Source organism: Mastacembelus armatus, chromosome 9, assembly GCF_900324485.2.
Source record: "Mastacembelus armatus chromosome 9, fMasArm1.2, whole genome shotgun sequence".
Lineage (NCBI taxonomy): Eukaryota > Metazoa > Chordata > Actinopteri > Synbranchiformes > Mastacembelidae > Mastacembelus > Mastacembelus armatus.
The window spans coordinates 9,287,676-9,300,040 of NC_046641.1; the positions used below are offsets into that span (position 1 = coordinate 9,287,676).

A 12,365-nucleotide genomic window follows, 5' to 3' on the forward strand; every position below is an offset into this window, starting at 1 on the left:
GAGCCTGAACCCTTCACCTATCATCATCATCTCACTCTCTCTCTCTCTCAACCCTCCTTTCACTCTCTTGCCCCTTTCCTCCCTTCAATCCTGCTGCATTTCTCTACATCTCTGTCTTATCCACAAAAGGTGAGCGATTTGTAACCTTCATTACTGACAGCAGCTAAAAATAACCCCCTCCAACACACACCCTCCTCAGTTTATCTCTTCTCCATCTCATCCAATATGGATATCACATGCTGCCTCCTGCCCCACACACACATTGAGCCTGGTGTAAACTCAGTCAGCATACCACCTCATTTAAAGGGGCATTGATTTCACCACCGGTGCTCTATGAATATATTCCTTATGCATGAGCGCTCAGCAGTATGTTTATAGCGGACGTGCCTTCCTATTCATTACACACTGTGAAGCTGGAGTCCGGTGTTTCCAGTCAAACTCTCCAGACCCATTTGCACCCAACAACAGTGTTCATTTCTCTAATCGTCGATGAAAGACGCGCAAAGCTCTCAGTGCACGCAGTGGGGATGTACCATGCAATTTCTCACATTCTGCTGAATAAAAACGAGCCTCACACCGTATGCTGAAGGTAGTTTCTCTCTGGCAGCGTAATATGAAATGTAACAGCATTCAACAAATTCAAACAGGTAATGAAACCTATTTCCCAAAACTTACCTGCTTCTGAGCTACTCCGTGAGCAATGCTTGCACTCCAAGCTGCCTGCAAGCAAATGGGATTACCTTTTATTGATTTCTTTTAACAGTTTCTTGGCTTTTTTTTCATTTTCTAGATAACTGCACAGTTTACGGCCTTTAATAATTAAAATGTTACCAATAAATCGGCTAAATATAAAGCATCCTCCATCAAAGCGAGCGTCTGCAACACAGGGGAGAGTCTTACCTGAGGCTGGGGAGACAAGAATTACAGGTGGAGCGTTCAGGCCTACTGGGTCCACTTGTGAAGAGCTGAACTTGTGCTCTGAAAATTCATCTCCTCTGTGCTCTGATGTGTAAAAAAAAAAATTCACTGCTTTGTTGTCATAGTTAATAACTCATTAAGAGAGAAAGACACTAAGGGACCCCCTCAGAAGAAAACAACACATAAAAATCCACTTTCCCCTCACACTCCTCAGGAATCCTCTAATCTCAGCAGTTAATAATGTGTTGTTTTCCTCTCCTTTTATGCTCCTCGGTCCTTTCTATCCTTTTTCATGCTCCCTCCCCTCCTCTCTTACCCGGTTGTCCAGGCGACAGAGTCAGTGAGAGACATTTCTTCCCAGAAGCTCCTCTCTCTCTCTCTCACTCACTCTCCCATGGCTTTGTTCAGCCTGCTCCGCTGACTGGTTCACCACTGGAAAAGAGAAATGAGGAGGCGACTATCAGCCCGAAACCTTGCGCACACTTCTGCCTGGAAGGCATAAAAGCACCAAGGGGAGTTATAAATGAACCAGAGTGTGTCTCGGACTGGTTCCACCTTTAATTGTGCTGGTTTTTATGTGACCAAAATGATGCAGTTTATCATGATGCTGCAGCCCAGCCCCCTCCCATCCTGTCAGATGGTATGGTCTAGCCTAGTCTCAGTTGGTAGGGAGGAGGGGTGTGTTAGAAGAGAGTGATCAACATAACTGGCTACAGTGGGAGACAAAGTGCAGGCAATTTAATCACCTGAAATAAGAGTTTATTAGATTGTGGCTCATTTTCATTTTTGAGGATGCTACAGTGAAGCCACTCAATCTGGCTTTCTGTTATAGATGCAGTTTGCCTGCTGTGTGTATGGCACCACTAATACTTAATGGGGTTTGTATATTGAGCACAGATTTGACTTGTTGTATTTGCCTTGTTGTGCCAATAATGCTTTCTCCTGGACTCTAGTGCCTTCGCTCACTCTCATCTAACATTAATGACCAGTTCTCTCAGCTTTTACTGCCACATTCAACTCCTCCATCTCCTCACTTCTCACCCTTTGTTCAGGTTTAACTTGAATTGGCATCAAACGGTAACAATCCATCATCTTGATGGCAGCGGATAACCTAAATATGAAATTTCACTCTATCTAGCTGGTGCAGTGTGGAATCAGACACAAGGGACTACAGGAGGTTTGGGGAGTACGTGTGTGCTGGTACAATTCAAGACACTCTCTTCATCCTGTGACAGACCCATCTGACCAAACAGACATTTCTCACTCACTTGAGATCAATAAAGTGAAGCAGAAGGAGTCTTATCACATCTACTGCTGCGGAAGTGTGGGAGACAAACAAACAGATTTTATGAAAACTGATCAATGGTTATAACCGCATAACGTCAATAACACCTTGCCAGACTGTGCAGTGTCCTTTGTTAGGCTTTAATGAGTCTCTCCCATCTCAACAGACTTCATTCAGTAAACATGTATCACAAATATTGGCAGGCAAGAACTCATAGGCAGTTGATAATATAATATAATAATATACACTTAAATAATACAAAATATACATGAATTGTTCATCCATACATCCACATGTGAATACTGAAAACACACATGCAAACTAACATGGGGTTCTCGGACAGACTGACTGACTGACTGACTGGATGGATGGATGTGGTATTCGGGACTGAATCACAGAGAAGTCAGAGCTGCTGTTTCATGGTCTCAAGTAGGGCAGGTCTTACAGAAAAAGCCTAATGGCTTAATATAACTATTTGTTTGGCTACAGGAACAGATTCACATGAATTGCTTCAGTACTTGGGGAAGGAGTCTGCCTGAACAGCAACCTGAGTTACGCAAACTAGATGGAAAAAGATGAATAATTTCGTACATGGAGTAATGTTACACATGCTTACTGGCACAGAAGTAAAAGGCTGCTAAAGGTGCAAGTTTACAGTTTATACATTAAAAAACCACTACATGCAGAGGTTATCCACATACTAGGTCTCTCATTCTTGGAGGCAGTTTGTATACAGCTGGATAGAGCTGGGAATGTGAAACAAGCTTATGTCTATACCATTAACAGTGAATACCAGTAGATAATTAGTTTGGGGAAGCGATATGAAGCTACAGAACATTTCAGTCACACCATCTGGACCTAGACTCTAACAACCCTCCTGCCAGGTTTTTGAAAAATATTATAGTATTAGTGTATTATGATTAACACACTATAACATTATAGTACACAGCAGATATTATAGCAGTCAATTCTATATGTGGATCTCCTAAAAACCTCACATAGACAGAAGGAAATGTTTGGTCTTTTCGTTTGACTACACAAACTAGAAAGTCAGTGCAATGGTTAACGGTATAAATGCGCTGATATGTTAATGTGACTCTGGAAAATAAACCTGATATTGATTAGCAGAAGAGAGCTGGAAAAACACTCAGCATTCACCCAGTAATTTCTGCAAATGACCGCGCTCTGTCTTCAGTGTTGCAGTCAGCATTGATTAAGTTGGATTTCCACTTCATTTCTATCTCTGGTGACAACGCCAACAAAGGGGATTAAAGTTGAAACACATCTAATCTAACATAGTTTTAGCACCTCCTGAAGGCTCAGAGGAAGCCCAGTGTAGAATTGTGCAGAGCGAACACATTTTAATTAAAACAAAACAAAACAAAAAAGCACCCTGAAGATCAACTTAAATACTTCACATATAAATTGCATTTTACATTTATAGCAACAATCATATGATCCAACATTTGTCAAAATAATAATGCAGCTATGCGTTTCACACTTCAATAGTTTCATCCTGAGTTTTTAATTATTCTCTGTCACTACACAACATTCACAGTGAAAAGCAACAGCCCCAGTGTACTGTTCAAAGGGACAGCTAACCAGACAAAGTAGATCTAAATGTGCTATGGTTATTGGTCCATGAGAAAACAGTGAAACTGCCCCAAATTTATAAACACATGCACTCTCGCTGTCTCTTTCCTCACATACACTGTCATAAAACAAGGAAATAGGGGAACTTATTTGTGTCCTCTGGCTACCACAGATGGGTCTCTCGGATCTCAGAGATGATGTTATTGGCTTTTTTGAGTGCCTGAGACAGAAAGTAAAAAGAGATGGTAGTTAAACTTTAGTCTTGAAAAATGGAAAGGACCTGCTGTTCTTGATGCTAAGGACCTTTTGTTCATAAGCAGCAGCCAATTTTACCTCAAGCATTTGAGCGACCTCGGTCCGCTGCTGTGCCATGTCCTGTGACTCAATGAGCAGCTCCTGCAGCAGCGGCTGTTTGTAAAGCTGACCCACCAGCTCACTTTGCAGATGCTCTTTCACAAAGTTCACCAGGAAGTGCATGACTGTCTTGGGCACACTGCAGACACACAGCCCCAAGACAAGGTTAGAAAATCAGCATCAGTAATAACAACTGGGCTAAACAACAGAAATGGAAGGGGAAACGGAGAGAAAGGGTGCCCCCAGGCGCTCTGGATTTTTTCCAATCGAACCTGTCTTGGACGCTTTTGCGGACAATGAGGAAGTAGCACTTGATGAGGCGCTGGATGACTTCACAGTCCCTCTGCTCTCTTGTAGTCAGCTTGCGGGATATGGGCACCGCCTTGCACAGACAGCCAAAGTTAAATGTTGATAGTGTGTGAAGAATTCACTGCTAAGTGTTTTGTCCTACTGCTCATCCCACAACTCACTGTGTCGAGGAGGTTAATGGACTGGCCTTTGCTGGGGCTGCCAAAGCCTGCAGCTGGGGCTTTCTCTTCCACAGCCTTCTCGTTTTTCCAGCGCTTCCCTCCATCAAGAGCCTCTGCCTGACAGGAAGATATCCGAGGAAGTCACAGGGTCAAAGCTATTTTGGCTGAGTCAAGAATTTCACTACAAACTTTGAAAGGGACTGTAATATTTGGATGTGAAACATTGTGGTTAAGGCTTTATAGACGACAACGTCTGCTGTTAATCCTAGCAGAATAAATGATAAACATGTACCTGCTGTAAGGGACAAATAACTACCTGTTGACTGTTGACAGATGCTGAGACCTGGGCTGCGTCTGTGAAGTCTGGATGCTTTGTATTGATGTACGCAAGCTCTATTGCCACTAAGTTATGTACCTAAAGGGAAAAAAAAAATCCCCAGAGAGTTAAAAGACCTTGGCTGTTGGTTATTATAATGAGCATGAACGATCACTTTAGCTAAGCTGTGGATTACCATTTCATTTGTAATTGGCAAGCGCTTCCGCAGTAATCCAGTCACCACTTCTGCAATGGAATCATGCAGTTTGGGAAATCGCAGAAGCTCCTAGCAAACACAAAGACATATGTTCTTAACATAGGCCTGTCATAATTAATGCTGTGGTTTTTTTTAGGTTTTTTAGTCCATTGTGAGAGAACTGCATCCTTGGTCTTTGCCTAACCTGTGTGCTAAAGGAGGAGCAGTGCTGGATGATCCTCTGCATCTCTTCATGAACCAGCTCTACACAGCGTAGACTGGGCTCTTCCAGACGCTTAATTTGCCGCTTCACCAACAACTCAAAGGACACCTCAGGTACAAAGAGCGCTGGCCGTGGACCCTGCAGGGCAAATCACACACCCACACACAATAGCTATACTGTTTACCTGCTCCTGCTCTTCCTCCAAATGAGAGAAACTTCACCAGAATTTATATTAAACCAATTACAAAAACAGAAGTTAAAAGAAGCTTACCGTAGCATTGCGGATGGCGGTGAGGATATCGAGCTCAGTCAGTCCCCCGAGGGGGTCGATGGACTGCAAAGTGCGGCCAAAGGTCTCATGGAATATGTAACAGATGCGAGCACCCCCGCAGCTGGGGAGGAGATGGGTTCAGCTGTGACACCAATGCTGTTTCTCAGGCTGTGCATCAGCAATGTTAATTGTGCCAAAATTAAATGCAATCAACTAAAAAAGGTCAATATTTGCTCCCTACATATTTACATGAATTAATCACCTTGTGGTAAGAGTGCTGAGGAGATGAAGGAGCCAACAGAAGATGCTGATACGACTTTAATTTACAATTTCATTACCCCAAAGACATTACCCTCATGAAAGATGTTGTATGCCGAATTGTGCAGTAATTACTACTGAATTAAATGTAGAAAAATATTCTCCATAATAAAACAAAGGCTGCTGTCATCATAAATGCATTCGTTATTCAGTGGAGAAGCCACTATGGTGAAGTCAGACTCACAGCTCTGAGGTTTGGATGTGCCGGGCAGTTCCCTCAATGGTGTTGCAGTAATCACTGGCAAACTTGGTGACTATCTGCAACAGTGTGGCGCTGTGGTCTTCTACTGGCTGTCCATAGCTGGTGAGTCGTGCCTGGTACTGGGCACTCAGAACGGTCACTCGGGTTTTGAGGTCTGGCAGGCATTCCCGAATGTGGTGCATAAGCAGTTTGCTGAGAGTTTTGGCCAAATAGCGTGAACCGGCACGGGAGGCGAGCGAGGGGTAGTGGCGCTGCAGGAAAGCCTGCTCATCCCTAACCGAGTCCTCCAGGCTCTTCTGGGTATTGATGTCATGCTGGCTCCTAGAAGGAACACCAGTTAGGGACAGAGAGATAGAGTGTAGACAGATGACCATGGTAATCAGCAGATTAACAACATGCCAACTTGTTGTACAGTAAATCTAAAACATAAGGTAGCTAAAAGAAAAAGAAAAAACAGGCTAAGATAGTAGTAGTACTTTTTCAAACCTGTTAACCACCCCAATAATCCCAAGTCTGACTGGGATGACTCTACCCAGAAGCACCTCCAGAGCATCAGTCCCTGCATCCATCAGATCCAGCTTACTGATGACCAGCAGTGTTCGACGACCTGACAGACACAGAAACACAGCATGAGAGCTTTAATCTTTCAATAACAACTGATAGACAACTCAATTTAGTCATCATTTACTTTGACAAAGTCAGTATAAACTCATACAATGAGACATAACAGAAGAGAAACAGGAAACAGTTTCTGACGGGACAGGATTTGGTCCCAGATACAGATATCCCAGCACTCAATCACTGAGCACAGCAAGCATTTCTAACATCCCTGACAATTACCTCAGGCACACTGTCATTATCAACCAAGCTATTCTTCATAGTAGACTATGACAGCAACATTAATATTCTAAGAAACTGCTAACTGCCAGGATGATGTTAAGAGTAAAGACTGATGTTTCCAACAGCCTGAAATGACATTAGTGCATTGCATTCTTCCTGCATAATCAATAATTTAAAATTCATTTCTAGTTGAAACATGTTATGTAATAGGCACAGACAAAAAGAAAATGAAATCTAAAGAGAAGAAGCGCCTGTGTACAAAATGTCCTACCATCTGGATCAACCTCACGCGCCAATTTCAGTGCATCAGAGGTGGCCAAGTCAGAGTTGGCAGGGGACACCGCAAGGATGAGGGAGTTTGGATTTGAGATGAAAGACAAGATCATTTCTTGCACTTGAGCCTCAATGTCCTCTGGCTGGTCCCCAACCGGAACCTGAGGTGACAACAATAAGCAGCCAACGCCACAGTGAGCACAGATGATTACAACATCGCTATATGGCATAAAATCAGCATCCTCAAGTGGCAGAGTTTTACCTTAGTAATTCCAGGTAAATCAACCAGAGTCAGATTCAGAACGTTAGGGGAGAAAATCTTTAAATATATGGGCTCTGGACTGATTCCCTGGAGGGTAAAAACAGAGAAAAGAAAATCATGTCTGCAGTGTAAAAATCTGAATTTAAGGCTTCACTAATTCTACTTCAGTGCTTTCTTCTCACTTTGTTGTCACCTGAACTGCGTTTGGTCTCTGCTTCTATTTCACAACAAATTTCCTGAAAATCTGTGAAGATCTGTCAAAAGGGTGAGAGAAAGATGCATCAGCTTAACACATCACATGATAAAGCAGAAACACAACAGGCACAGCATTTGTCTCTATTCTATAAATAATATACCTGGTTCTTGCAGTGTAGGAATGTGCCCCATTCTTCAGCTTTGACACCTGAACAGGTAGAAAGAGTGCGTGTGAAGACTTTCACACAGATGTGGTCAATAAGCAGAATGATGACAAAATTATAATTTGGAGAAAAAAAATTACAAATGGTCTAATGCCACTGTTGAGAGATCAGAACTAATGAGAGGTTTTAAATAGTTCATGAAAGAAATGACATGACTAAAGAAAGACAGAACAAATACACATAATATAAAGAGACCTGGGTAGCTGTTTTGGGAATTTTGTTTTACCCCATTCCCTGAAAAAGCAGTGAAGAAGAAAAGGAGAAAAGAACGGATGTTAGAGAAGAGAGGCAAAGGCACTAGTGAGTGGGCCAATCAAACATACAGACTGCATGCCTGGACAATAACCTGCTCTCTGACTTTTAATCTACTGATACATGTCGTAATTTGACTGGGTGGTTAAAAGGATATATAAAACAACAGGAAACAATAAACATATTCATGAACGTGTACCATTTTCGATCTTCAGCCTCTGCTGCAGGGGGACAACGTTAACAAGCTGCAGCACCAGGGGTCGTCTTGTGACTATTCCTGATCCCCGAGGCAAGAAATCTCTTCCAACCAGGCTCTCCAGCACAGAGCTCTTCCCACTGCTCTGTTACAGCACATAATGAGAGTGACTTAAAACAGCACATTTCTATCAGACACATTAACAACACAACTTCAATATCTCATCAGCTGAAAAAGCTGCCACTGTGTCATTATTCACAGGTTCACTTTATAAGTTTTGTTCCTGGCTGACCTGAGACCCCACTACGACTATCTGTGGCAGCTGGATGATCTCTGCGCCCACTGTGAGGAAGACCTCCTGCAGCCGGTTGATGGTGGGGATCAGGGTTTCCATCCTTCCAATAAACCGTGTGGTCTCACCAAACTGGGAAAAACAGAACAGCGAAGTAGTTCAGGTAACACTTCATCGCCCTGAAAACTAAAGTAATACAAAATAACTCATGTAGGCTAAGAAAAACACTGTTGGCTGCTTTGTATTCTTAGCTAGGACACGGTGCTGAACGTAATTAACAGGTAATAAAAATAAGCTGCAGGTATTTCCCTAGAAAGACAGTGATGGTACTGGTCCTGATGAGGGGGGTGTAACGCCCAAGCATCGGTTAGACCACCACTCAGCCCGATCCTCCCTGACTACACACTAAACTAGGATATCAAGGTGATCGATGATTGATCAGGCAACAAATGATGCAGGCTAAATGAATCTGTTATTAGCCAATGTTAGCTGGCTGAGGCTAGTTGGTAACGTTAAAGGCAGGAAGTGAAAGAGATGTAACTACTAGCTTTGTGCTAACGCTCGCTGAGCCGCTCGAATAACCGACGCTCCGTTCAGACCTTACCGGAGTCCAATAAAAATATTCCTCCCTGTAGAACAAAGCGATATCGTCAAAGACGGAGCATTTTACAGAGTTATTATCAAAAATTCAGCCGCAAAAGAGGTACCGCTCGGTGTACCACGTAGGCGGGACCCGCATTTCCTTCTATAGATGTGATTGGTCAGAAAATATGAATCACGAGCTTTGCTGTCATGTGATTGGTCGAAATACCACTCGATGCACTCAAGTGAAGCCCCTCCAGAAGCAGCATCCCTTTTCCATCCATTAATGCTCTAAAATAATCATAAACCCTTCCAGTCAGCCTTAACCACATCTTACAGATTTGTTATGGCACTCAAAACATCAGCAAACAATACAATCACAGGAGGAAACAACCTTTTTTCTGTACTTTAATGTCTGTAATGTATATTTATATAAACACAATTATTTACACATCATACAATGACCATCAGTTAGTTATAGAATAAAACATTTATTAACTTCTCACAGATGGTTAACAGAAAAGACCCATTCATCATCCATAACAGACATTACTAATAAATAACCTCCAGCAGAAGTTAGTGTCTCCTGGGGTTGCAGCAGCCAGAGATAATATCAAGCCAACAGCATATTGTATTCCTTTGTAATCAAATGTGATGTGATCAGGTCTTGTATCATTGCTGCAACATTAACAACAAGGACCAGTTCAAAGTGGCCAAGTTTTCTTATCCAAGTCCTTTGATCATGGATAAGAAAGCCCTATTGCTGAGATAATCAACAGTCAGTGTTACCCGTGTTCCTTCAGCCACAGATTAGGCACACACCAGGGGCTCTCTGCAACAAAACTGATACGGTATTTTTCCATGCCTCACACTAAAAACGGTATTCATCCTCAAGAACAACCGCCTCATAAAAAGCAACCTCCAGCAAGGGCATTCTTAGTCCATGTATGAGGTGTCCATGCCCTCTCCATCTGGGTGAAGCAGTCTTCCTGCTAAACGCTCAATGTCATCAAGACTCAGCTGTCGAAGTGAACGTTCATAGTCCTGGAAGTAAAACAAAAGAAAAACAGTGAGAAACAACAGGTTCAATATATTCTATGGAATTTATTTTAACTATGGCATGTGAGTTTGTTAGTGCACAAACACAATAACAATGTTAACAAACCTGTGTAACCTATAATACACTAGGTACATTATGTCTTCATTCAGGACCTCAATCCATCAGCCTGTGCTTAAGGCAGATATCAATTTAACTTATTTTGATAAATTCATGTTGGACGTTTCTTGTTGGCAGGATTTCCTCTTTTAACACCAAGGTGATATATTCCAATGACAGATCAGCCCCAGGACTAAACCATCTAGTAACAATGTTATACTATATGCTGAATCTTAATTTTATCTTGTGACAAGGGTTGACAGATCACAGTAAAACAGTTGACAACCACACACTGGACTGAGGGATACAGCAGGCTTCAAAGAACAAATGTGCTTTTTCCTCCAAATCTGGACAAAGGAGGACTGCGTGTATTGGCCATAAAACACACAAATGGGACAGGCTTTGTTGGCCTGTTGTGATGTGTAATGACAAAAAGAAAGATTTGGGAGGATCCAGTGTGCAGCATTTATACAAACATAACAAGACATAACATCTAATAATATAGCTTTGATCCCATTACAAATACAATGCCTAGGAGAAAAGATGCTCCATTTATGTACCTTAATGAGTTGTTCATGGACTTTTGCTGCATCTGCTGGACTAAAATGTCTAGCAAGTATAGTGGACACTGTCTGCCACACTCCTCCATGTGTGCTACTGCTACTGCTGCCGCTGCTACAGCTGCTGCTGCTGCTGCTGCTGCTGGCAGCTGTCCCTGAAGCTCCAGTCCTCTCGCCCACTGGACGGATTACCAGATTCAATTTAGCCTCAGGTCCAATGGAGTAATCGCTCAGTCTGTGTTCATCTGAAGAAAGTAATATTGTATGCACACATCAAAACTTTATACTTTAATTCATATAGAAAACTATTTTATGAAACACTGACTACTGTCTACCTGCAAGCGCTTTCCCTTTATACAGCAACCGCTGTTGGTTTGCTGGTATGTTGAGACGTTCAGACACAAGTTCTTTAACTGTGGAGACCTTTTCGTCTTCTGTCACCTGGGGGATCAGCAACATGAGGATGTAGTCACACAACATGATCAAAACACATTTAGCAAGCATTCTCCCTTTCAGTGTAAATGAAGAGTGTTTAAATTTGAGACGAGTGAAGCAACAGAAGCTCTTTCCCTTAGCATTATATAAAACCAGTGGTCACTGAGGACTTGACATCAAACCAGTGGTTACTGAGGAATTTACACTACACACAGGTGACAAATGCACCTCTTTTTTTTTTAACTTGCAGAGCAGAGCCAGGATCTTGATGACTGATGCAGTTTAAAAGAAGAAGGACTTAAGAGTCACTTCTCTTGTACAGAATTAAACGATTTGATAAAGACTTCCCCATTTCCACACATCACATGTTTTAGATTACTTTCCTACTGAAACATCAGTGTTCATGTGTTAAATTATACCTTAGTGCTCCCTACACTGCTGATTAAGTTCTCACAGCTCCTCTCTTCATCTGCATCTACACACACTGGCTTCAAAAAGTACTGTAAGTGTGTAAGTTCTTATGCCCAAGCAGCATATGGTCACTTCACCCACGGCAGCCCGGCGTGTGATGCATCCCGGCTGTTTTCTGCTCAGCTAACCTGCGCATAAAAGCTAATGATGCTAACAGCAGGAAGCTAGCTTAACAGTTAGCTAGCTCGGCGGCGATTCACCCACCTGGACGCTGCATTCTTTTCCCTGAAGTGGTTTCACGGTCAGGATCATTTTGGATGGCACACTTAACTAAATACAATCACACAAACGTATATTCAAAGGCTAAGCAGCAAAATCTACCCAATTAGCGTCACTTTGCTAGGTCAAGATAGCCACAAGCGCTCCCCTCTTGTCAGTGGCCCATCTTCTTCTGCGCTAACTGCGGCTGCTCTGTCCCAGTACCGCCGCCCTCCGGCCGGAGTGTGCTGTAGCCAGGTGGTCCCTCCATGGAGGGTCATTT

General features: G+C 42.6%; 2 protein-coding genes across 4 annotated transcripts; both read right to left on the bottom strand.

Annotated features, from left to right (window-relative positions):
* Positions 1–2,327: 2,327 nt before the first annotated feature.
* On the bottom strand, positions 2,328–9,421 carry LOC113138674 (dynamin-1-like protein). 3 transcript variants are annotated; one of them, XM_026321299.2, is made up of 18 exons: positions 9,285–9,421; positions 8,681–8,812; positions 8,392–8,533; positions 8,136–8,174; positions 7,878–7,924; positions 7,704–7,775; positions 7,522–7,608; positions 7,258–7,420; positions 6,633–6,753; positions 6,129–6,467; positions 5,627–5,747; positions 5,338–5,493; positions 5,133–5,222; positions 4,937–5,035; positions 4,621–4,737; positions 4,423–4,532; positions 4,130–4,289; positions 2,328–4,016 (listed from the first exon to the last, which is right to left on the bottom strand). In XM_026321299.2, exons 2-18 carry the CDS (start codon positions 8,780–8,782, stop codon positions 3,960–3,962), a joined length of 2,022 nt encoding a protein of 673 aa, XP_026177084.1. In that variant the 5' UTR covers positions 8,783–8,812; positions 9,285–9,421; the 3' UTR covers positions 2,328–3,959. The 3 variants fall into 3 exon arrangements, with proteins under 3 accessions (XP_026177084.1, XP_026177083.1, XP_026177085.1); XM_026321298.2 differs by having other exon boundaries at positions 4,621–4,752; XM_026321300.2 differs by lacking the exon at positions 8,136–8,174 and having other exon boundaries at positions 4,621–4,752.
* Positions 9,422–9,733: 312 nt separating this feature from the next.
* ubl4a (ubiquitin like 4A) lies at positions 9,734–12,274 on the bottom strand. Its single transcript, XM_026321301.1, has 4 exons — positions 12,089–12,274; positions 11,314–11,419; positions 10,979–11,223; positions 9,734–10,306 (listed from the first exon to the last, which is right to left on the bottom strand). The coding sequence occupies exons 1-4, from the start codon at positions 12,134–12,136 to the stop codon at positions 10,199–10,201; spliced, it is 507 nt and encodes a 168-aa protein (XP_026177086.1). The 5' UTR covers positions 12,137–12,274; the 3' UTR covers positions 9,734–10,198.
* Between the last annotated feature and the right edge of the window lie 91 nt (positions 12,275–12,365).